The 24692-nt window shown below is 57.8% G+C and overlaps 1 protein-coding gene across 10 annotated transcripts in view; it reads right to left on the reverse strand.

The window, feature by feature from the left end:
* Positions 1 to 308: 308 nt before the first annotated feature.
* The window catches only part of KCNT1 (potassium sodium-activated channel subfamily T member 1), an 88972-nt gene continuing 64588 nt past the window's right edge, over positions 309 to 24692 (reverse strand). For 5 of the 10 annotated variants that reach the window (XM_087752769.1, XM_087752760.1, XM_087752766.1 and 2 more), the window contains 29 exons: positions 24568 to 24667; positions 23282 to 23338; positions 22877 to 22925; positions 22262 to 22321; positions 21326 to 21400; positions 20882 to 20965; positions 20269 to 20363; positions 18285 to 18465; positions 18025 to 18189; positions 17020 to 17156; positions 16713 to 16776; positions 15827 to 15935; positions 15168 to 15276; positions 14148 to 14297; positions 13739 to 13977; positions 12547 to 12763; positions 11556 to 11661; positions 11282 to 11454; positions 11005 to 11076; positions 10590 to 10724; positions 10219 to 10330; positions 9460 to 9561; positions 9256 to 9339; positions 8736 to 8864; positions 8295 to 8315; positions 7248 to 7551; positions 5185 to 5247; positions 2384 to 2468; positions 309 to 1892 (listed from right to left, as the gene is read on the reverse strand). In XM_087752769.1, the coding sequence (XP_087608895.1) occupies positions 1772 to 1892; positions 2384 to 2468; positions 5185 to 5247; positions 7248 to 7551; positions 8295 to 8315; positions 8736 to 8864; positions 9256 to 9339; positions 9460 to 9561; positions 10219 to 10330; positions 10590 to 10724; positions 11005 to 11076; positions 11282 to 11454; positions 11556 to 11661; positions 12547 to 12763; positions 13739 to 13977; positions 14148 to 14297; positions 15168 to 15276; positions 15827 to 15935; positions 16713 to 16776; positions 17020 to 17156; positions 18025 to 18189; positions 18285 to 18465; positions 20269 to 20363; positions 20882 to 20965; positions 21326 to 21400; positions 22262 to 22321; positions 22877 to 22925; positions 23282 to 23338; positions 24568 to 24667 (3398 nt within the window). In that variant the 3' untranslated portion in view covers positions 309 to 1771. The remainder of the gene's footprint in view (positions 1893 to 2383; positions 2469 to 5184; positions 5248 to 7247; positions 7552 to 8294; positions 8316 to 8735; positions 8865 to 9255; positions 9340 to 9459; positions 9562 to 10218; positions 10331 to 10589; positions 10725 to 11004; positions 11077 to 11281; positions 11455 to 11555; positions 11662 to 12546; positions 12764 to 13738; positions 13978 to 14147; positions 14298 to 15167; positions 15277 to 15826; positions 15936 to 16712; positions 16777 to 17019; positions 17157 to 18024; positions 18190 to 18284; positions 18466 to 20268; positions 20364 to 20881; positions 20966 to 21325; positions 21401 to 22261; positions 22322 to 22876; positions 22926 to 23281; positions 23339 to 24567; positions 24668 to 24692) is intronic. The other 5 variants (XM_087752765.1, XM_087752770.1, XM_087752762.1 and 2 more) reach the window with 4 other exon arrangements.

Here is a 24692-nt window from a genome sequence, read left to right on the forward strand (position 1 = left end):
GGGATGGGCCCTACCCCGGCCAGCCTCGTTCCTCTCATCCGCATTTCTCCCCCAGCGCTGCTTTTCCCACGGGATGGGCAGGACGGGCAGGGGCTGCACCGGGACACCTCACCAACTGTTTAAAAAAATGACAATTTTTAAACAGATTTGGTGGTTTGTGGTTTTTTTTTTTTTTTTTGTAAACAACTTTTATTGGCGGTGTTAACAGCGAATGTTAATGGCATTAAACTGTTCAGCTGGCAGCAAGTCTGGGACGGCCGATGGGATTTCATGGCGTAGTTGTGCTTTACAGGCTTCTCTTTCTTTAAAAAAAAAAAAAAAAAAATACATTGGAGTTTTAATATGTGAATGCAAAAGTACATAAAGTTAACAACTCGGTTATTCACTTGGCAGTCAAATAAAACCTTTACACATCAATGTTGTAAAGTGTGCAAAAATAGATGGAAAATACATCTCGTGTTTCTGCTATCGAAAGGCCCCTGGGGAGCGGCCGATGCAGACCGAAAGCGGCTGGCCAGCGTATGCTATGCTGCGGCGTACGGTTTAACGCTGTTCTGTACATCCATGCACCTCTGCTGCAGGCGAAGCCGCTCGGACGCGTGGTTTTGGGTTCTAAAGTTGAGCACGGACGGAGGGAGCTGCCGGGGGCCGCGGCGGGCAGAACCCACTGCCTTTAACGGTGTCACCAGTCCGTGACCCAGGGGAGGGGACGGAGGGAAAGCCAGGCCCGGGCTGCGCAGCCGGGGGGTGTCGGGCCCCAACCTGCCCCTGGAAGGAGGGGAAGGGGCTGAGCCGCGACACCGACCCACAACACCCAACGGTGCGTGTCCCCAGCCAACCTGCCCCGTCCCACCCCCTGTATGGGACCCCCGAGTCCCTCGTCCCCCCAGGCAGCCCCAGGCAGCTCCAGCAGCAGCAGCGATGGGGGACAAGCTCGGCGGGGGACGCAAACCCAGGGGGTACGGTGCCCGCAGCCGGGGCTCGGGTTAGAGCTGGGCAGGTGTGATGACAGGCATTGCCGCAGGGACGGCACGGCTCTCGGTCACCTGGGTTTGGTGTGGTTTGGTTTGGTTTGGTTTGTGAGACGCTGAGACACGCTGGAGGCAGTGCAGCCCCTGCCATGGCACCGGAGGGGGCCGCACCGCCCTGTCCCATCCCATCCCAGCCGTCCCACGGCCACCGGCGAGTACTTCCCTGCCTCCTGGCAGAGCTCCGAGCGCTCCTCTCATCGATGCCCGTAACAGAAAACCAACAGAGGGTGAAGAACATGAGCTGGGTGAAAGAGCAGAAGTTTGGTACCCCGGGGGATACCTGGTGGAGGAGGAGGAGGAGGAGAAAGAGGAGGAGAAGGGTTTCGGTGCAGTTTTGCTCTTGTATTGACAAGCCCCATCAAATGCAAACAACCTGCATCGTCCGGGGACAATACTAAATGCAGTCCTCCTGTTCCCACAGGGTCATTTGTCGTCTGGTCTCAGCCATGTCCCACCAGCACCAGCGAAGACTTTCTCACTAGTTGCGGTATTTGTATAAAAAGTTAAAAGCCACGGGGCGTATGACCAGCGGCCATCGGTCTGTCCGGCTGTCCCGTCCCTCCGGGGCGTCCGGGCATCCCTTCCACGGCACAAAGCCAGACTGGGCATCGCCTTCCCCCGGGGCGACAGGCACCCACGGGCGGCAGCAGCCTTCCCCTCTGGCTGGCCGTCCTCTTCTTCACTGCCTCTCCCCGGAGCCCACCGGCCCCCGGCAGGGGCGCGGGGCACAGGGGGGCTGCTCACAGCTGGGTCTCGTCGCGCGTTTCGGGGTTGCAGGGGCCCAGCTTGTTGCTGCAGCTGCTCTTGCGGCTGTGGCCGTCGTTGGCCACGTGGGCCAGCGGGTCGGAGCGGATCAGGTACCTGCGGGGCACAGCCTGGTTACGCCACTGGAACCCCTCCCAGTTCCCCGATGGCAGGAGGGAGCTGTGCAACCCCTAAATTGGGGTCTGGCCCATCCTCGAGGCCAGGACACGCAGGGATGCCCCACGGTGCTGTGCTGGGAGCTGCTGCTTGCAGTGGCGTAGCAGCTGTTAAAATAATTAGGAGTTATTGCTCCTGGTGCTGCACAGTGGCAAAAGGCAAGGGAAAACCTCCGCGCTGCCGGTCGGAGCAGTGATGAGCACAGCTGGGGCTGGGGCGGCCTGGGCACTGCTCAGGAACACGGGGAGGGGGAACGGCCTGGGAAGAAGGCAAAAACCGCAGGTCTGTATGAGAAATCACGGCAATGTGACGGGGGCAGCCCACGGCGATGGGGCAGGCCTGGGGGCACGGGGAGCGCTCCTGCCCGGGGGGGAGCCTGGCCGAGTGGCTCCATGTCCCAGGGGCCGCGGGCGGGTGGGGGCAGCACCTACACGATGTCGTTGAGCTCCAGCCGCGTGTCCGGGGGGGGATTGATCAGGACGTAGGACAAGGTGTTCTGGTGGTCGTTCATCTCATCTGCGAGAAGGGGAAAGAGTTGATGAGGGCTGCCCTGACGGACACCCCGATGGACGCCCCGGTGGCCCTCGCTCCTGCAGCCCTGCTGCAGCACCCCTGAGCATCTGCCTCCGAGGGGTCACGGCTCGTCCCCAAGGACAGCAAATGAGTCCCTTCATGGAGAGAGGCCATGTGCAATGGTGTTGCTGCCAGGAGAGCACCAAGAGCATTGCTGCCACCTCCCTTCGCGCCTCCCCAGCCACTCCCCCACCACAGCACAGCCCAAGGGACAGGCAGACGTAACTCTTCAAAATCCCTGCTCCCCCCGCCCCCCCAAAAAAGTAAGACATCTTACCTTGGTTTAGTGCAAAAAAGGGAACAGGTTAGTCTTGCCACATTAGGTATAGCACACCAACTCCAACCACCAGGTCAGGGCAGCCAAACCCCCCCTGGGCCGCTCGAACGCTCTGCCCACTTCTCCCCTTCTTGAATTACTTAATTTAGCATCATCCAGCATGAGGATTTAGTTAGAGGATTGCTTCTTTGTCCTGCCCAAGGAAAACCACCTCTGTGGAGTTTCAGAGCCATCGATGCCATTTGGGGATGGCTCTAAACTACGGTGACCTCCTGGGGAGGCTCAGGACCACCAAGAGCTGCACCCATGGGTGCTGTGCGGGGCGAACGGGCGGCCTCGAGGCTGGGGAGGGCCCTGCGCTTTCCGAAATAGCTGAGAAACAAGATCATGGGTGAAATGAATGGGGGTGCAAGGCTGCGGGCGGCCAGGGAGGGGGTGGAAGCTGCGACAAATAACACCATTTACAGACTGAGTGACCGAGTGCGGAGGGACAGGATGGCGAGGGGATGGACAGACGGACGCCAGGGGCAGCATGATGAGCGCGGCGGGACACCAGCTTGCTGCAAGGCTTGTCACTGGGACACCTCTCCCGGCTATCAGAAAGGCCCCTCTGAGCAGCATCGGTGCACACCAGGTGTGCCACCTCAAGCCACCACAGCTGCCAGGCCTGGCACCCTGGACAGGGACACAAACAGGTCCCCCCCAGGCTGCCTTTGCCATGCATCTGGCCAATGCACGTCTAGATGGACCCCGGGCCATCCCCGTGGCCGGATCGTGCCGGTACAGCACACAGAGGCGCTTGCAGGGGGACACGAGACCCTTGTTTTGCTGCTCAGGCACCTCCCTGGCACCTCTGAGGCCACAGAAGCTGCCGCAGCCAGCGCAGGGCTGGGACCGCCTGCAGGGAGATGCTGTGCGGGACCCACCGACCCGTCCCAGGGCGCCCAGCCCCAGGCGCCGGCCGGTCCCTGGAGCTGCCGGAGAGCTTTGGCCATCCCAGTGCTGAGCCTTACAGCCAGGCGGGGACAGGGGGTGGCAATGCTGGGGCGCGGGTGGCACACAGACCCTGGGACCCGACGGGAGACACGGGGGTTTGCCATGACGGGGGGAGGCGGGGAAGGGCCCTGGTTTGTGGCAGGTTTCCCTGCTCCATGGAAGCACCTTTTCCTGACCCCCATGCAGCCGAGCCAGGCACTGCTAAACCCAAGTATATTGCCATATCGTCCCCTGCGGCACAGCGGCAGGGCTCAGCCCAGCAGCAACCTCCAGCAATTTCTTTTTTGGGGGGGAGCCAGCGCTGAGCTCCAGCTCCCGCCCCCACGCAGCCCCCAGCAGCGATGCTGCCACGTCGGACGTTCCCCGTGGGGTCTCCTGGCTTAGCGGGGAGTGAATTGATGGCGCTGGGCCCCTCTGCGGCAGGACACGGGCTCTCCCTCAGCCCCAGCTCTTCTGCGGGAGGGGGAGATACCAGCGGGGTCTGAGCTCTGCGCAGCACCCGCCGGCCAGCTGGCAATATACTCTGCTGGCGTGGGGCTTCCATGAGCCCCAGCTGGGGCTGCTTCTCTGATGAAGGACACAGTTCATCATAGGAAAATGCCAACTTTTCACCTTAAGCGTGGGCTACCGAAGCCTAAAATCCAGCTAGGTCGGGCTATTGCTAATCTCTAGGCTGCTGCAGTAAAAAGGGGCCTTTCTGGCACACTTTACACCCCTGCGTAAAGGTGTAAATGGTGCAATAACCCTGCAGCTCCCGCAGACGCCAACAAGGTGCCCCGGGGCATCTGCAGCACGGGCGCGCTTGCGGCAGCAGCTGCTGCCTCGCGCCAAGCCCAGCACCTCCCCGGTTAGAAAATGGGGTCTGCCAACACTAGAGAGTTGTCCAGTAACACAAACCAAGGGCTGTGAAGGGCTTTCCAAGTGCTGCCTTGTCCCGGAGCTGCAGCTGCCCCACAGCAGCCGAGAGGCGAAGGGGCCGGTGCAGGAGCTCCAGCGTCACCTTGCAGCGCACGCCGGCAGCTCCGCTGCGCTCAGCCTCCCGCGAATCCCCTCCTCGAGCTGCCGCTGGCTTTACAGACCAAAACCAACTTGCAAAGCAAAGGAGGGAGGGTTTTTTTTAACAACAGGGCTGTGATTTCCCTGTAAGAACTCGGCTAGAAAAGGGTCCCTCAGGTTTTTATCTCCGTGACATTACAGAGCCCTGCATTTGCACCACCGTTGCAGGACGGCCTTTTGTTTTCCAATGTCACCCCTCAAATCAGCGCTTGAAAGGCTCAGGTATCTAAGGTGAAAACCGGCAAGGGTGTGGATTGGGCTTAGCTGGCATGATCTTGTTGTATGCTGCACGCCGTGAGTCACGCGGGACTCCCAGGGAACGGGAATTACCTTGCAAATATCCCAGGTTTACCCGATTCATCACATCACTGGCTGTTAAATTTGCTACATCCTCTACAGAACATACAGGGAAAGGCACAGACATAAACAGAGAGAGAGAGAGAGGTCAGCAAGCCATGATTCGGCAAATATCAGAGACGAGCTCCTGCACTGCAGCAATAAAATGAGCAAAAGAAAAAGGAAAGGGGGAGAAGGCAGAGCAACGTGTTCTTCCAAAATGCCATGGGTGTCCAGACACGGACGGTGACACACAGTGACAACACGCTGTCCGGGGCACAGCCGGCCGCAGACGTGCTGCAGGGGCCAGGGAGCTGCCGGTCCCCCCGCCATGCCCAACGCCCCCGCTCCCGGCCAGGCATCGCCCTCCCGCCCCGACGGGAGACGGGTCCTGCACCCCCTTCGCGTGCCGGAGCTCCCCCGGTTTGCTCCAGCCAAAATTTGCCAGATCGGCCAGGTGAAGGATGCAAACTGACGCTAACCCAGCCAACGGTGCCCCGAGCGTCCCGGCGGGCTGCATCCTCAGCCAGGGCCGTTCAGCCGGGGAAGCTGCCTCTGCCTTAGCCTCTGCCTGCGCTTGCAGGGGATGCCACGCCGTGGCCTGCCCTCAGCGGCACACGCTGCCGCACCTCTTGCTTCAGGTGCGTGGGCTGTGCTTCAGCTGCACCTTCTTTCCCAGCTTCCCACGCCTGGCAGCTGTGTAAAACAGCTTTTTTAAGGCAGCAAATGTCATCAGCCATGCTCCAGACTCTGCAACAGAGCTGCAGGGAGCTGGGAGTCCCCCAGAAAAAAAACACCAGAAACTTTTAGGACTAGTAATGTAGGGAAAAAAGAGGCGGGGGATGCACCGCTGCAAGCCCCTGCCTGGCGTGCCCTGTGCCCCTCTGTCCCGCCGCAGGCCGGCTCTCCTGCCTCCCTGCCCGGGGAGGCTGGCCGATGCCCACAGCCAGGCCGTTTGCCCTCTGACTCCAAACCCCCTCCTGCACTGCATTTCTTTATATTTTCTCCTCCTCTTTCACATGCCTGAATGGATGCAAGGGAGAAGCCAAGATGGGAGAGGAGGAATCCCCCCACCAGCCACCCAAAATCGGCTCCCGGCCCAGCCGGGGCGCGGTGCCAGCGTGCATGTGGGCAGGGGCGGACGGACGCTCTTCGAGGATGGAGCAAACAGGCAGCAGCACAGGATGGCTTAAAAGAAAGAAAGGAAAAAACAAACACAACCAAACCAAACCAACCAAGGAAGCTGTGGGCTACAGACTTTGTCGTAACCAAGGGGTGGGGAATCATCTGGGGGGGACACAGATGCCAGCACCGACGGGCAGGTGAGAAGCTTCACGAGAAATGCGGCTGCACGGAGGGACCCTGAGCGCTGCGGACGCCCCGGGGCTGGGTGGGCTCACCACAGCCTGCAGACACTGGTTTCACACGCAATGAAGCAAACCGCTCAGCCCTGTAGCTACCGCAATGTTTTCTGTGGAAGAGTTTTATGAAGGATTAAAGTCTATAACAAAAGGGGTTTGTGCCAGCTGATGGGGCTTCACCTCTCCCTGCCACACTGGGGGGGGCTCTCGGGCAGAAGGGTTTTGCTGGCTTGGAGTCAGCGTGTCCTGAAGCACCGTTACTGCATGGCCAGAAAGTGGGGGGCAGCGGGGCATCGCGCCCGAAGGCTGCATGGCGGCGCTGGGTCCAGCTGCAGGCAGAAGGGCGAGAGTGACTCTGCCGTTGCAAACTCCTGCCTGGACCCGTCCCCGAGCCCCGAAACGGGGGTGGCTGCCTGCAGCCGCCGGGGGTGGCAGACGAGGGGGCTCTGCGCTGCGGGACCCCAGCCTGAACGCGCTCGTCTGCAGAAGCATAAGCAAGCCGGGGAATGAGGCGCCGCTCGGAGCCGGGCCCAGCAGCGCCTGCGGGGTTAGGCTTGGCGCGAGGTTAGGCTTGGCATGGGGTTAGGCTCAGCTTGGGGTTAGGCTGGGCTTGGGGTTGGGCTCGGCACAGGGTTACCTGAGGAGCCTGCAAGCGGGATGCATCACCGTAGAGAAGCGCAACCGAACGGCACTTACCGTACCCGGTTGTGGGCAAGCCCAGGTGCTTCATACGGTTTTTGACAAGCTCAGAAAGCTCCTGCCGCTCGGAGCGCCGGTACAAGCTGAGGCGCTGCTGGCTGATCCACTCGGCCGTCTTGCTGGAGTGCTTGTTGCCCTTCCTGCTCAGCCGGCGCGCCCACTGCATGCTCTTGCGCCGCAGCAGCGGGTGCTCGGACTGGTCGCTGGAGCACGAGTTCCTGTGGTGGCTGGTCTTGATGCCCCAGTGCTCCTTGACGTCCTTTGTGTCCTCGCAGTCCTCGACGTTGATTGAGATCTGTGACTGGAAGCCCAGCAGGTCACGGGGGGGGCAGGGGGTGCCAAAAAGAGCCTGTCCTGTCTCTGATGGGGTGGGATCTCTCCCAGGGGACGGGATCCTTCCTCTGATCCCCACGCACTCTCCCAGCACATCATCGCTGTGCTGCTAAAACTACCTGGCCGGCAGATTTGGGATAAGCACTGTTAAGTGGAGTCTAATGGGCGCCTGCCATCTCCTCTCCCACGATTATCCCTGGGCTGCCCAAGGGCCAGCCGTGCCCTCGTCTCCCTCTCTTTCATCTTACAGCAGACGTGCTGCCGTGTCTCTGATACAGCAGTCCCCACTGGTGAGCCAGAATTTCTTAATAAAGTGCTTTAAAGCATCTCTAAGAAAGAGGTGGGTTGCGTTTAATTAAATGTCAACTTTTGGCTCCCTGTAGCTGCTTCCTACAAAGCTGAAAACTGAAGGTATTTAAAACAGAGCCTGGCTCACTGCCCTGCCCCGTATCCCAGTTAATTACACTTCAGGGCTCCGAGGACTTTTCCTGTCCGTGGGGACAGGCAGTGCCACACCAGCACTGGGGGTGACCGCCGGCACAAGGCACGCGGTGGCTCTTGGTGGCCAGAGGAGCCACTGGCACAAGCCAGCCCAGCGCTTGCCCGCGGGTCAGCCTCCATGGCGGGGGGGGACCGGGAGGCAGCGCTGCCAGCCAGGGAAATGCCCGACACCGCCCGAGCGCCCGGCGGCTGGATGCGAGCGGCACTCACCTGCGCTCTGATGTCGTGGGGCTGCAGCAGGGGAAAAGGAAGGAAAAATAAAGTGTTAGCCCAGCAAACGGGCAGCCCAGCTGTGCCACATCCCCCCTGCTCCCCGGGGACGCGGTGCTGCGCAGCACTGCAGAGCTGTGCCGAGAAAATCCCCCCGCCTGCCCGCAGCCAGGCCGCTGCCCGGAGAGACGGGCATTTACACTGAGCCAGCTCAGCCGGCTGGGGAACGAGGGCACCGCCACCATAACGCAGACATGGGGCCGCTAACGAAGCAAAGGCAAAGCTTCCCCTCCCCTCGCTCCTCCCCACCGCTGCTGCAACCAGGTCCAAGAGGCAGCATGGACCCAGCCAGCCTCATGGACCGCATCTCTGCTGGGCAGCGATGCCCGGCTGGGACCACCAGTAGCCCCTGTCCAGCACGCTTCACCGCTGTGCCCCTACCTCGGAGGTTGCAAACATGTGCGACTCCGTCCTGTAAATCCCAATGGGAATCTCCGCACTGGAAGAGCAGAGCTTCTGGAAGAGGCGGCCGTATGTCCGGATCCACAGGTCATCTTCAGTGATCTTCATCTGAGCAACAGAGGACAAACATCAACCGCCCTGCGCCATGCAGAGCCCGCTGAGGAGCACCTCGGGGCTGCTCCTGAGCTTCACCCAGCTCAGCGATGTCAATCCCGAAAGCTAGATGGGCTCCACAAAAAGACCAGAGGCAATTTCCGACCCCAGCCTTCAGAACAGGCACTTTGGTCCTTGGCAGCTCTTGGGCTTTTGGGCTCTTGGTAGCGCTGAGGTTCCCCACACACGATGCAGGGGAGCAATGACCTGGCACATTCTGCCTAACGTCTCCCCACCATTCCCCAGGAGAGGGAAACCCTCCACTCCCATGCGCTGGGTGACAGATCCCACCGGATCCAGGCTTTCTTGGCCCAATGGTTTCAACCCAGAGGGACATGGCACCTACCGCACAGAGGTAGCCAGAGCCCGGCGTGGTGTCGAGACCCAGCAGCAACCGAGTGATGGTGATCATGTAGTCCTTCACGAATGACTGGGGGGAGACATTTGGGCAGGAAGCCGGAGAAAAGGTTTGCTCGGTTATTTACTGGGAGACGCAAAGGGGCGGCCGCAGCTGCAGGGGTGCATCACCCAGAGCCCATCGGGCTCTCACCTGGTAGAGCAGCGTGTCCAGCATGCTGATGCTGAAGACCCTCCCAGCCGCAAAGGGCAGCCGGAACATGAAGGCCAGGTTGGAGCCATTCTCTCGCTCTTTCTGGAAAAGGAAGGGGAGATGTGAGCACCCGCAGGCAAACACCGTTGGCAGGGGCTGGTTCACATCCTTCCAGAGCATTTAGCAAAGCAAAACCACGCAGCCTCCCCCGCACACAGGTTGCACAGAAACTAGAAGACTCATGAAAATGGGAGGACACCAGCATAGCGTTTCTGGCGAGTGTGCCAGGAGGGAACCAGGGCAGCACCCTTACACTGGCTGAAGGAGGGTTTTTTCTCCATGGAAATGTGTGAGACATGGTTGTAGTTTTTTTTGACATGGGCCCTTTCACACGCCCCAGTGTCTGGTTCAGGGGTACTCACCCCCTTGCAGATCTGTCTCAGCACAGTGACCCCACTGCCCCCCTTACTGCAGTCACAGCATTAAACCTGATTCAGAGGTCCAGTGTGCCCAGCACAGCAGTAGGCAAAGCAGCGCAAACTCCGGCCACCGAACAAATACATAAATATGTAGAAGGAGGCAGCTACTCCAAAGATTGACTGGCCACATATTGGTTTGCTGCAGGTTATCTCGGGAAGATGCACACTAACTGTGGTAGCTGCAGCATGCAGAAGAGCACGGGACCTTGAGGAGCTCAATCGTGATCACTCTCAGCATTGACTTCCCAGGCCCCGTGTGCAGGGGAAGACCTTCTCTTACCTTTTCTAGCTTGGAAAGGGCTAGGGAGTAACTGTCCTTTGCTCTGAACTGCATGAACCTCATGTTGGAGGGGTGGGTCAGCTCTGTGATAATGCTGAGGCTGGGGAAGAGCCTGCAATGGAGAGAGACCTGTTGTCCTGCCGCTCACTCAGAAGTGAGGGCACTCCCTGCATTTAAAGCCTGAGGAAGACCAAAACCATCCCTGTCTGAGATCAGAAATAGCCGATTAGACACTGTTTCCTAGAGCAAGCCCAGCCGCAGATGTGTCCCACTGCCCGCAGCCACGACCACAGCCACCAGCACCCTTCCTGGTCTTGCCTCCAGCAGAAGTAAGTGGCCGTGATGGAGCCGGGGCAGTGGTTACCCCTCACCTGAACATGGTCTGGACGTTGACAATCGTCTTTGCATCCGCCATGTAGTCCTCCTCAGCGCTCATCGTGCTCTCCTTGTCCACAACCACCAGGTTGTCGGCGTAGATGATGCCGCACTGCAGCAAGCTGTCCAGGCTGGGCAGTTCCCAAAGAGAAGAGCGCAGGGTCAGCCCTTGGAAACGACACAGGGAAGCAGCACGCTGCGACGTGCTACAGCAAGCCCAGGCTGCTCCCAACCACCGGCTCTTCACCTCCTCCCATCTACCGGGGGGGTTCGACAACCCGAGAAGCCAAGGGCGGGCTCAGCTCTGCGGTACCAACCCTGGGGCTTTTCGTGGGATGACCCGAAAGTCTGGGCTGGGGTAAATGCAACACATCTAGGCAGCACCATACAGCCACACGCGGAAACACCTACTTGTCGATTGTGCCCTCCATGTAGTAAACCATGGGGAAACAACAGATGGCTTCCAGAAAGTGGTGCTCGGGCCTGGAGGAAGAGCAAGAGAGCAAGGTGGTTCAGCAAGTCCATGGGACAAAGACAGACACAAAACCCACACAGGAGTCCCCAGGGCCAAGGTACCCAACAGTGGCACTGCCATTCCCCCATGCTCCCATCCCCACAGTATGAGATGCCCATGAAAACACAGGGGAGGGCTCGGTGCGATGGAAAACATCTGCGGAAAACTACTTGCTTGTTGTCCAGCAGCAACACAATTGGGTTCAGCTCTTTGCGGGACCGATAGTACGCACGAAGGGGGACGATGAAGTTGTACAGTCCGTTCCCAGCCGTCTCTGCCGAAACGATGATCAGTTTGTTCTTAAACCCGTAGGCTTTGGCATCTTCAAAGCTGTTGTGCTTGCAGCCCTGTGCGGTGGAAGGCAGCGCGGGGACTCAGTGCACGGCTCTCGGACGCCCGCTCCCGGGGGGCTGCGGCCCCCGGGCAGCCGCCTGCAGCCCCATCGTACCTTGTCCAGCCTCAGGCAGCAGAAAGGGGCTTTCTCGGGTAAAAGGTGGCACAGAGTCGGGGAGCTCCCAATGTAGGGTGAGTTGGGTGGGTAGCCCTTCACGTACCTGCAGCAGAGAGAAAATCCAGCAGTGTGAGGACATGGGGAGAGTTCTCTGCATATACAGCTCTCAGATGCTGGGAAAAACATTTCAAAGCAGCAGACCCAGGGCTCAAGCACATCACTGGCAAATGCTTTGCAAAACTCTCCTGCAGCAGCTGGAAATTTTCCAAAATACACATATTTAGGAATCATTTTTGCTATGGAAAGGGTCATGAGATTGCGAACAGGCAATGTTCCCAGCACGGGTGGAGAAGGCAGCAGATAGGACCATCGAGTGCAGTTGAAGGGAGACAGGGCAGCATGCTCTGGGAGAGTGGGGCGATGCTGAGCCATATAAAGAAGCAAAAAACCTCATGGTCTATTTTTAGAGTTTGTTTTGATGAACAGATATTTTAAATATCACCATTTGTATTTTTGATGGAACCAGAAGCAGAAATTTCATTTAAAAAGCGGCTAAAAGTGGCCATGAATTAAGAGCCAATTGGTAGGAGTTTGCAGATACTCGGTACGTTCCCCACATCGCTGGGACAGCATCCAAACAGGTAACCACTAAAGCAAGTGCTCATCTGGCTGTCATAAATTAACAGCTTTAAAGCTGCAGTAAACATTTATTTTGTATTTTTTATTTATGTGCAATGGAGAACAGGATCCTCTTCACGTTGGTGAGTGAAGGGACGCGAGAGGACTGCCGGAACAACCCTGCCCATCCCCAGCAGTGTAAGCAGCCCAAAAGGCTTATGGCCAAGTGGCGACTGCCCGTGTTATAGACATTGGTGTGCTCGGAAAAAGCCACGGGGGCTTCCCTCAGGCACCATTGAATGCCCGTCATTGACAACGGTCCCCGTCTCTCTGATACGAGGGACGGCTTGACCGGAGGCGGGCGACTCACTCCACAACCACCGACCCCTCCTCGTCCGACTGCGTCATCTCGTCTTCCGACTGGTCGCTGAGCAGGTCGCAGGGCAGCAAGGACGAGGTGTCGGCCAGCTCGAGGACGGGTGCGATGCTGGGCCGGCGGTTGCCCGAGCCGTTCTCCGCCGGCAGCGCCAGCTTGCTGCTGTTAGCGGGGCGGCACTCCGTGTTCTGCAGGTCCATGGCTACTGTACCTGGACATGGTGGGGAAGGAAGCACAGCAAACACGCTATAAGGAGGTGAAGAGAGCTGCATTGGCAAAGCATCGCGCCCTTGAGCCCTGCATGGGGACGCGGGGGAGCACACGGGGCTGTGCATCACCCTCCCCGTCCCCCAGCTGTGGCCACCTCCTGCTGAGGCTCTCATCTGAGTCTTGGCCAAACAGTGACTTTTAGATGGTCGGGAATGCAGGGAGTTTCCCAGCAGGCAAAGCCCAGCGCTGGGCTTGCCGGGCATCACTGCCCTGCTTGCACTCGCGTGATTTCTCTCCCTCTCGTTTCTCTTTGCCAAACGTCCCTCTGCGAACAAGCCACGTAATGAGAACATTGACAAATGCTGTTCAGCAAAGTGCTTTGCGGCTTGCTGGGGGATAATCTATGCAAATTGCTGCTCGTGAGTATGAATGCATAAATTATTTGCCTGAAATACAATCTGCCCGTGTAGCGCAGCCTCCCCAAAACTCACTCTCCCCAGATACAAGCTGGAAGTAATGACTCATGGTATTTTTTATTTGCAAAAATGCACCACTCGCTGCAGAGCAAACTAGGCTCTTTGTTGGGCTGTGAATCATAAACATTATTTAGGATGTAGCCAACAGCATTTATTCTTCCAGCCAGGGCTTGATGGATTTATGTAAATACCATTAATGATAATGGATATCACGAGCTTTAACAATGATATTTGAGCTTGCTGAGAGCACCCAGGGTACAAGGAGCAGTGTGTATGTTACAGGTGAGGCGACTGGGACGAGGGATGGAAAGGGATTTTCAGTGGCTCCCAGCCACACCCAGGTAAGTGGGCATGGCCAGGAGTTTGCAAAAAGCAAAATAAAACCAAACCTGGGGAAGGAGCTGAAACCAAACCTGGGAAGGAGCCGGAGCGGCGTGTGCGGGATCCTGCCCTGCCCTCCCGGGGAGCCCCGCTGCACCGCCGAGGCCCCGCCGACTCACCCATGCTGGCAATGATACTGTGCACAGGCAGGCGGGACGGGCCGTCGTAGGTGCCTCTCCCCGCAAAGCCCTTCTTCTTCTGTTTCTCCTCCTGCTTGAAGATGAAGGCAGAGTTCTCCTCCTTGGTGATGTTGATGTAAAAGCAGGTGTCGGACGCTGCCATGATGTGCCGCGGGCCGGGGTTCAGCAGGATGCTTTTGTTCTCCTCCCTCCGGATGCCGATCAGGCAGACGCCGTACCTGTGCCGGGAGCACGACGTGGGCAGTCACAGCTGGAGAAATGTCCCCTTGGGGCTTTGTCCCTGCACAAAGGACCTCGCAGCACCCTCCGGCACCAGCCCCGACCCCCCAGGGACGCAGACTGGCAGATACGCCCTGCCCACCCCTGCCCATCACCCCACTGCCCTCACTTCTTGTGTGCGTGGAAGGCGGCATAGGTGAAGCTCTTCCCCTCGTACTCCATGAAGAACTTGCTGTCGCCCATCCGGATGTGGTAGACCTCGTTGCCCGAGCAGCGCCCGTACATCCGCTGCCACTGCTCCGGAGACTCCTGGCCCTCCCTGCAACGACAGCAGCAGTGTGCTGGGATGGGACCCCCCCCATGGTGCTGGGATGGGACCCCCGTTGTGCCAGAATGCGACCCCCCCCCCAGTGCCAGGACAGGACTCCTCCCATGCCGGCACAGACCCCAGCACGCCAGCCAGCTCCCGGGGCAGAGCCGCACAGCAGGAGTGCTAATAAGCGCTGAAGCTGCCATTTAGACCAACGGGGTGAGGCTATGGTGACATGTTGCCACAAGCTGTCGGTGCTCACAGGCTGAGGACGAGCTCATTTTCATTTCTGATTTTAAGTGGCTTTTTCTTTAACGAGGGCTCCCACGGGGCACAGCGGCGGGGTTCAGAGCCCATGTTGGCAAATGGCTCCGAGTGTGGGGTGAGAGTCCTCTGGGAAGGATGTTTCATAACTCTTTTGATGTCACCTTACCCAAAATTCAGACATTTCTGACTGGCCAAGGGGCGCAGGACCCACACCACCGCTTTACCGGGCTGGCGGAGCTCCTTCCAGCTGTGCTTTACATAAACCCGCCAAACAGCCTGCAGGGTCCGGGTTTGCACGGGCTGTGAATTAACCTTCCCTCCAGCGGGACCAGGCCAGTATAAAGACGACATTTTTATTCCTAGTCTCTGGAAAGGTGGTGTAGGCCAGCCCATCTGCACTGCTGTTTTCCCCCTACAATGTTGGCTTTTGCTCCCGACCTGGCTGGGGGTCGCAGTGTGCTCCCCCAGACCCCCACCAGACCCCCTGCACCCAAAGCCCCCCCCCCCAGCTCTGCTGTCCCTCCATGCCCAGGCTGGGGTGGCAGAGGTGAAGGCAGGGAGCCGGGCAGGGGCAGGCAGAGGCAGGCAGGGCAGCGGGCAGGCAGCACTCACTGGCCGCGGGAGGTGTGCACCAGCAGCGTGATGAGGGTGGAGGTGGCGGGGCAGACGCAGTTCAGCGCCAGCATGGCGTATTTGCACTCCTCTTCGCAGACGACGTGATCTGAAAGGCAGAGGGGACCGTCACGATGGGGAGGGGGACGGCCGGGTTCCTTGGCCAGCAGTGCCCGGGGATGCGGTACTTTTGGGGTGGTGTTGGGGGCTGGGTGCTTCCTCCTCCTGCCAGTCTGGGAGGGCTTTCAGACGATCAACACCCCACGGGGAACAACACGAATGGGATTAATGCAGGCAGGAAAACAGGGACGCAGGCTGGAAACCAGCCAGGTGGACACCAGCCCACCACCACCACGTCCACGGGGACACACACCGAGGCACTCATGGGACTGGTGTGCCCGCACGCAGCCCACCCCGCAGCAGCCCGGAGCCGGCTCTCCCCTGGCCCCAGGTGCATTGCTGCAGGCTTTGGTGTGCATCGTGACAAGGGGGCTGGCAGCCCTAAAATATCTTCCAGCAATCGGGAGGAGTCTCAGCACCAGGTCATGGACTCCTCCAAGATGGAAACGCTGCTGGAAACATCCGTGATGGCAGGTAAGACAGTCCAGACCAGCGAAGTGAGCAGTGCTGCCCGCTGCTGCGCAGCCCCTCCGACTCACCGGCAAACTTGACATGAAACTTGTTTTCAGGCTTTAAGATCTGAACGTAGAGAGGACAGTTTGGAGCAAAATCTTTTACAGCCCAGGCTCTCAGGATGGTCTGGTGGTCCTAGACAAGAAGAGCAAGAGGTACTTGTCTGATGGCTTATTTTCCCCAACGTTTCTATGCCCGAGATGAACTGCAAAGCATCCAGCCACTGTGGAGAAGTATGGCAAGGGCTCCTCCAACACCCACTGCTAACGGCAGATAACCTCCCTCCCCTGCTCCCCAAAACCCAGCACTGATGGGAAACTGGGACAGCAGAGGGAAGGTGAGCCCGCAGGGGCTCAGCTGGTGGCGTGCTGCCACATGTCCCCGTGCCGTCCCCGTGCCACCTCTGTGTTTCTTTGCGGTCACTGCCTGCCCGCAGGGACCCTTGGGCAGCTTCGTTACCAGCAGGAGTGCCAAATGCCAAAGGAGGGAAGGACCAGGCAGTGCAGCACCCTCTGCTCCGCGCGTTAGCACCTGCAGAAAAGACCCCTCCAGGGGGGCTGCAGAGGCTCAGGACGGCAGGGGCAGACAGGAGCCACCGCCACAGCATGGGCAGCATCCCTGGCACCGGCTGGCAGCACGAGCTGTCACTGCTGCCACCTCCTCTCTCTCCCATGGCTCCAAAACTAAGATCTTCCCAGCAAAGTCCCTGCCCAGGCTCAGGTAAGATTGCATTAGGCAAGGAGGTTTTTGGGGTGAGCTGCCCCAGGGCACTCAAACCCCACGCTTTCACCCCAGCTGCCCCCCAGCGTGCTCCTGTGCCATGCAGCGGCAAGATGCAGTGATCACCCTGGTCCCTTCTGGCCTGAGAAATGAAATAATCTCTGACCGTGCCATCCCCCAGGCCTGGCTTACCGCCGCGGTGCGGTCCACCTCGTTTCGGCTGCTGAGAATGAAGCAGGCTTCTCCATTGTCCATCCTGCAAACAGAGCCACGACCTCATGAGTTGCATGGGCCAGCAAAGCTGGGCATCTGCCCGTACCAGCCAGGATGCTGCCAGCCCCTCCGAGACCCCAGCGAAAGCATGCAGGGATGCCCATTGTCATTGCATCTGGGCTGACATCACTGGGGACCCTCCTTTGCGGCTCCAAGGCCTGCGGGCAGCTCAGCAGCACGGCAGGACCAGCCTCGCCGTGGATGTGCAGCGTGTCCCTCTGCTCACTTGGCTCTCATGAGGTCCTGGTCCTTCAGCGCAGAGCCCTGGAGGTAGATCACTCGCTGCGACCACAGAGGGATCTGCAGGACCCGCCGCACTTGGATATCCATCTCTGTTGGGCAAAGTATCACCACGTAGTAATCCTGAAAGAGAGAGGCTCGCGTGGGTCGGCAGGCTGGAGGTCCCACACGCCTGCTGCAGCCAGCTGAGAAACGGGGCTTTGCTGCCTGAGCGAATGGCTCCTCTGGGGCTTCTGATATTTGTTCCCATGTGTGACACCCCCTGCCCCTGCTCTAGGGCCCTGCAAGGGTCTTGGAAAACACATCAGCAGCTTCACCGCTCCGTTCTGCATAACAAAGCCAATGCAGGCACAGCTGCAAGCCCATAGCAAAGTGGAGCCTCTTGCAGTTACAGAAACAAACAGGATTTTAAAGCCTGAATGTGTGGAACCAAGGCTGGGGGATGGCAATGAAGCGTATGTGAGTGTCAGAATGAAATGCAAATCTGAAACACATCTGTGATGCTCTCGTCCTGGGGAGATGGAAAGGCACAGTCATTTGCTTGAAGATCACTTATTATGTGCGGATACTCCAGTTAGCGCTGGGTAAATCCCACTGAGGTTTAGCAATTACATGTTCTGTTTCTGTCTGAGATTCTCCGTTCAGTAAAGACACTCTCAAATCTAGAAAAGTCCCTCTGGTCCCTCTCCATGTGCTTGCACAGTGCTGTAACAGGCCTGGCCAGAAAACGGGGTGGCTCAGGCAGAGAGAGCCCCATGGCTGAGCTGGCAAAGTGAGGTGGCCACAAGGTACCACTTGTCACCTCTCCTTGGCCAGTGGAGCATGTGCTTTCCAGTGCTGGGCTGGATGGTTTTTACCTTACTCTTTGCTACAGCCACTGGAGCTGAGCAGGGCACTCACCACCAGCAGTGACCCGGCCGCGCCCAGCAAGGCTGCGAGCCCAGCCAGGGCAAGCGTTGACCAAGCACATGAGAACATGGCTGGTCCTCACCTGCAGGCGCGGGTGGGCGTAAAACTCATTGAGGAAGTCCATGAGGAGATCAATCTTGAGGGAGCTGACACAAAGGACGACGTGTTTCTCCGTCTGGGCACGGTGACGGCTGTAATTGCCTCCCGATTTCTGCCGCTCCATCCACAGGTAGACGAGCTCCTCGAACTGCAAATGAAGGCAGAGAGCTGACGTCCCCATCGGCGGGGCTGCCCGGGTACAGGCTCTGCATCCCTCTCCATCCTCTGCCACATGGGTCTAACCTGGAGCGGCAGCACGACCAGGGCGACGCAAATCATTATCACGACGAGGAGCTGGGAAGGCCAGATCTTTGGTGTCACGTCTCCATAGCCCACGGTGGAAAAGGTGACGATGCAGAAATAGAAGGACTTGAAGAGGGAGAGCTTCTCACCTGCTCTTTCTAAATGCTGGATGCCACAGGTCCTGGAGAGAGAAAGCACACATCACAGCAAGCGCTTCCCTGCCTGGGAGACGGGCAGCGCCTGTAGCTCCTGCTGAAGTCGGTGGGGAACCCTAGAGCGTGACTTACACTCATGTCCATGGAGGAAATCTGTCTGTAACACGCTGTCAGCATCAGCAGTGGATTTATGTCGCCAGCAGAAGTGATTCAGCTAACGGCACTTACAGGTGAAGGAGTTAGTTTGATGTGGTTGCTCACCAAAGCAGCATGGGGAAGTCTAGGTCCTGGGTGGTGGGTCACGATAAGACCATGCCATGGACGGCATGTGAACATCACCTGGGGGCTACCCTTGTGTTGCAAAAAATCAAAATGTGGAAGGGAGCAGCTGTCCCAGTAAGGCTCTGGGGGCACTCAGCCCACGGGAAGGCCTCTCACTTATGGGGGGGATGCACTCCGGCAGGCAGGAGGCAGATCCCATCGCCCACTCCCGGCCCTGTGCCGCTGCCCTTGCAAAGCTGTGCCGCAGAGCTGCCTTGCTCCCCATGGTGAGGCAGGCAGCATAACTCCACAAACCTGCAGTTTCAAAGTCATCTTGCTAAACACAAGTGTCACCTAAGTTGTCTTGGACCCGAATTGTAGCCCTGCTGCGTCCACCAAGAAACATGTCCATGGCCCCAGTGGGCAGGAGGTGCCACGGGCAGCGAGCGCTGATGAGCTCCGCAATTGCATTAGTCATTCACATCAGAGGATCCTCTTTATTGCCAAAGACTCAGGAGCCTAAAAGCTTCATTTCCTGTCCATTCAGCAATTTAATTGGTATTATATGCTTCAAATCCAGACCAAGGGAGCCAGAGGAAAATTCAAGAAGCCTAATTCAAAGCTAAGTACCCAGCGATGAGAACTGACTCCTCTATAAAGAGATGCCCTTGTTGTGGGCAATGTGCGGGGTAAAGGGCCCGGTTAATTAGCAGGAGCCCCAGTGGCCTATTACACAAATGAGCGCAGCAGCCACGGTAACTTGGTGGGGAGGAAGAGCGCGGTCGGAGCCAGCAAGTGCAATGGGTCCTGGTGAATGAGCCGTCACACGCATCTGAGCCCGTGTCCCCGTGGGAAGCTGCTGTCCCTGCCCTCGACCCTGCAGCACTCACAGCGCTGCTCTGAGACCTGTGTGCCTGCATCACCCATCTCCCTCCGACAACACCCTTGTCATCACACGTGCCTGTTAAAAAGTTTCTGTTAAAACCATATAATTAGGGAGGATAATTAGTTTCTAAAACAGGAATTGATCTTCCCAGTGTTCAGTGTGCTGGGGAATGAAGCAAGGCAGGGAGGAGCCCGGCGCCGGGGGGTGATGGTGCAGGGGGTCCTCCCAAAGCTCCAGCAGACATGGCTGGGCCCAAGCCAAAGCCCATGGATGCACATGGAAACCTGGGGCACACCACACTCCTCGTCATGGCTCCCCCGATTCCACAACTCAGCCCGAGGAACTGAGACTTGTCCCATTAGCAAAGAAAGGATGCCAAAGACTTGGGAGCTCAATCTGATCAGCAGCCCTGAACAGTTATGCTTTCTTCAGCATGTACAAACCTCTCAGGCTGAAAAATCAAGTTAGAAGACACCACTTAAAGGCAGAACCTCCTCTGGCTTCTCAAATCACCACCTTATGTCCTGGCAGTGCCATCCCACCACAGCTGGGAAGGTCCCACCCCACCTCCCCCTCCTGTAAGCCCTGCGAGAGCCCGGCTCTGCCAGTCACCCCTGGGACATGCAAAGCTGATCTCCCTGCATGGAGAAGGCGGCTGAGTGCACCGAGGAGCAACACTCACCCCGTGAAAACAAGACACAGGAGGGTGCAGATCAGAATGAGCACCTGGTTAAACATCGCAGACTGGGTCCTTTGTATGGCGCGGTGCAGGTCGTTCTGGGAAGAGAGGAGAGGACTCACCAAGTGGGGGATGCTGAGGGTAAAGTACTCCTCCAAGCACCAACTGCTGCTGTCTTGCTGGCTCCAGCAATGCCCCCGCAGATGGAGGTCAGGCCAGAATTTGGCCCTTGAAAAGGGATGTGCGTTTCTGTGAGCAGGTCTGGGCTCTGCTGCCAGGAGCGACGGCTCAAGTGGGCATGTGGGAATGGCTGGAATATCTCGTCCTGCTCAAATACCATATCGCAGGGACAGCCGGAGGCCGTCCCTGTCAATACGCAGCCAACAGAGTCAACATGGCTCAGACACCGAAGGGCTCCTGCTCAGGTCCACAGCCCAGCATCACCAGCTGGCAAAGCCTCGCCTCCCACCAACCCCAGCACGGCTGCACGCACCGGGCACCAGAAACTTGCCCGAGAACCGGCAGCAGGCGAGGACCCCCCCAGCCACGCCGCCCTCGGCATCCCCAGGGCAGAGGGACCCAGGGTGAAAGGGGTGGGATGCGTCCGGTCACTCACAATCATGTTCTCCAGGGCGTACTTGGCAAGCCAGCAGTTCAGAAACACAGGAATGAACAAATTCCGCAAAGGAGGCCAGAATATCTATGAAAGCAAGAGTCACTCGCAGAAAAATCCATATTCTCTATCAGGAAAAGCTATAAACAGCCAATTCGAACCCTAGTGGGAAGGATCCATCTCCAAACTAAGCACCGGCCTCTGCAGAGGCTGCCACCGAAAGCGGCCCCGCTCCCCTGGCTGCAGTGGGGCCGCTGAAAACCGAGGATGGTTTTTGGGATAACGCTCCAGAGAAAGTCATTATGTTGAAAAATATTGAAGAAAAAAAAATTCCTGCCAGCTTTAAATACCACTTGGCCAGACATCCATTTTTCTTTATTTCGCCACCAAAACTACAGTACTTATTAAACTTAAAGCTGCTTTAAAATGTCACCGGGAAACACTCACCGTGATAATAAATGGCACTGTGTTGATCATCTCGAGGATGAATGAAATGCGAAAAATCTGTTCCCAGATGTTCCCCTGAGGAATTAAAAACAAATAATAATTAAATAAGCTTAAAAATCTGCCAAATGACAATTAAAAAGCCCCCACTCTGCCACAGACCATGCTACATGGGGGAAGCACGCCAGAGCAGCCTGGAAGATGCTCCGGTTTGGCTGCGGGAGATGCAGTGCTGGCAGCAGACGCGCTGGAGTCAGTAACACCTTCCCAAACCGTTCAGTCCTGTCCGCAGCCACGGCGTCCCTCTGTCCGTCACTGCTGCTGCCCAAAGCCAGGGGACAACCACGCTTCGTGCAACGACAGAGAATGAGAGTGACTGATAGAGATTGCTGGCACTCAAACTGGTGGGTGGCACAGGATCTGAGTCTTTTCTGCCAACTGTCCCAGGGACCCCGAGAAGACGCCATTTGTTAAGGTCACTTTTCTTGGCCATTTTAAGGGGCTTTGATCCAAAGGAGTCAGCCTGTGCCTCTCCCTGTCTGGCTCGGAGCAGTGCCGGCTACCTCCGGAGGCAGCAGACCTCGGCACAAGCAGGGGTCATGCTGCAGAGCTCAGCTCCAGGACCTCAGCCTTAGGAAACTCAGCGTGCATCAATCTGGCCCCGCAAAAAAGCAGCGACCCTTTGTAAAACACTTCTGAATTTAAAGGAAGGTGGAGAAAGAAGAGATCCCCCAGCTCTGCTCTGCCAAACACTTATCCAGCAGCCCAAGGGGGAATGAGAAAGGAAAACAGCCACAGTCAGCTGAGACATCGCCAAGACAAACGTCCTCTCAGGATGCTTCAGGCTTCAGACAGCTCAAAGACAGAGAAATGAATTCATGCCGGGGGGTCAGACCCAGACCGCACATCACTGTCCACTGCCCGCCCCGGGGCGCTTACCTTGTAGCTGAGATAGATGAGCAGCATGGTCTCCAGAAAGCTGATTAAAGCTATGCTGACCTGCGGAGACAGACAGGCAAAGGCTGCTGAGGGCTCATTCGGTGCGGCGGCAGTCGATCAGAGGCTGCGAGCCCCTCTGCCGAGCCCTCCCTGCCCTGTGCAACCAGGAGCCCGTGGGAATCGCAGACGTGGGCCCGTTTGATCCCTCTGCACCCATCTGTGCAAATGTCTGCCATGCACGAGCAACAGCATGCGGGCGGCCCCGAGCAGAAGCCGACGGGCGCTCAACCCTCCTGCAAGCGATTCCCCAGGCAGATGCCCAGCCTGAAAATACATGTTACTGGTACAGCTGCATCCGGGCTGGGGAGGAGCTGAGCCAGCCTCTTGATTTTATCTTCCTACAGCTTTTCCTCTCCTATCGGTCCCTGGGATTTTCACCCAGGGCCATGTTGTTGCTCCCAGCAGAAGCCCCAGATCATTTGCTGCTCACCCAAGAGAACCCGTTGCCCCTCGCTGTTGCGGGCAGAGGATGCACAGAGACCTGCTGGCGGCAGAGCTCAAACCCCGGCTCCTGCTGCGCTCCTACATGCCCATGCCCGAGGTCTGGGCACTCACCTGCACAGCCCACAGTGGCATTTTTCTATCCACCCAGAAGATGTGTGACCTGCAAAGAAAATTCAAAACGGATCTAAACTGTAGCCCAACTAGCACTGCCTTTACCCCCCACCGAATGCAAATCTGAGGCCATCCCTGATGCAGGACCCAGCACAGGACTGGTACTGGTGTTCCATACTGCACAGTTTGTTCAAGCAGCCTCTGCACTGGGAATAAGCCATTCCCAAGGGTGCAGCCACAGGCACTCGTCAATTGACTTGATCCTGGGATGCTGCTCTGCATCCCTTGAGCAGCCCCGTGACCCCGAAATGGCCACGGGCAGCTGCCAGCACCAGCCACATCCACCACTGCATTCCCACATCCTGGCAGAGCCAGACCCCAGCACTGGAGCAACTCTGGACTCACCAGTTTATCTTTGTGGACTGGTTGAACGCCGTGTAATTCTGCTTTTCGCATTCCCAGCTAGGAGAAGAGAAAGACAAAGCAGGGGAAAGCAGGGGGGAGGAAGGAAAAGGGGTGCTGGCGTGCACTGCCCGGGCTCATGGGGTGCCCTCGCGGCTCCGTCCTCGTGCTGGGGAAGCCCCTGGACAACACTCCCACGCGCCCAAACGCACACTGGTCCCCACAGCCAGGGCTTTCCACAGGAGCCTATCTCACCCGGGCAGTTCTTAACATCTTATTACAGGAGAACACGACCTGTCAGGTACTGCAGCCCATACCAGAGATGCTGTGAAATGCTGACACTCACCGGGCACAGGGCTCCCTGCGCACAGTGCTCGAACACAGGGCTGCGGCTGGGAATTACCAGGTTACAATTAGCAAAAGCTGCTGAGCTTTGGCTTCTAGGACAAGGCTAGGTGGGCCCCGAGCGGCCAGCCAGGCAGGCAGCACCGAAGCCAAGCTCTCCCCTTGCCTTGCTGCGAGGGATGCGTTCCCACTGGCCAGCCTTTATTTTGCCACTCACCCTCGGGAAAATGGACTTCCCTGAACTGCAGCTGGGCTAAACCTTTCCAGGAGATGCAGCTGTGTCACGCTTAATTCTTACAGATTTGAAACCACTTTTGGACAATGCAGACGTACTTGGTAGTCTGCAACCTTTACAAAGAGAAAATCAAATTGCTAATTCTCCTAGCTCTTGAAAAAAACCCACACTGTATGTGAGCTAAACAAAGCAAGGACATATTAAAAATAGGCTTATACTGAAACCCAGAGCAAAGCTGATGTATGTAATCATCTGTCACCTCGGGGATCTAAATGGCAAAACATATTTCCTTCCCAAACGCTTAAATGGGATTTAGCATAAGTGTCTTCAAGGGCATCAGGATTCAGAAAATACTTGCACGGTGATGCCCTGTAAATCATGAGCTCTTGCCTGTGTCTGAAGGCCACGCTGCGCTCCTGACCATTAGAGCCAGACAGCATTTGGAAATGAACGTAACGTTGAATTTTTCCACCACCTTCCCCTCGTGCGCCACGCAGGGCCAGCGGACGCCCGCACGCCTGTCCGCAGGGTTTGAGCAAGGAGCAAACCCCACCAGACCAGCAAGTTTGGCTAAAGTACCAATTCAAACAGCTGGAGTGAGAAAAACCATCCACCATGCATCTTCACACCCGCCCTGAGTAGCTGCTGTCGCGTCTGCGCTGCCCGTCGCATGGGGCGGAGCGGGTAGCCCAGCCGCAGCGGCACTCACCAGCCTATGCCCTCCTCCGGGTTGTCGAGCAGGACGCGGACGATGTACAGGAGGCAGGTGAGCAGCTTCAGCGAGAAGTTGAAGAGACGGATCCTCAGGCCTGCGGCAGAGGGGAGCACGGCGTG

The sequence above is a fragment of the Nipponia nippon genome, unplaced genomic scaffold (assembly GCF_047370975.1).
Source record: "Nipponia nippon isolate SJK-2023a ecotype South Korea unplaced genomic scaffold, ASM4737097v1 scaffold_16, whole genome shotgun sequence".
Lineage (NCBI taxonomy): Eukaryota > Metazoa > Chordata > Aves > Pelecaniformes > Threskiornithidae > Nipponia > Nipponia nippon.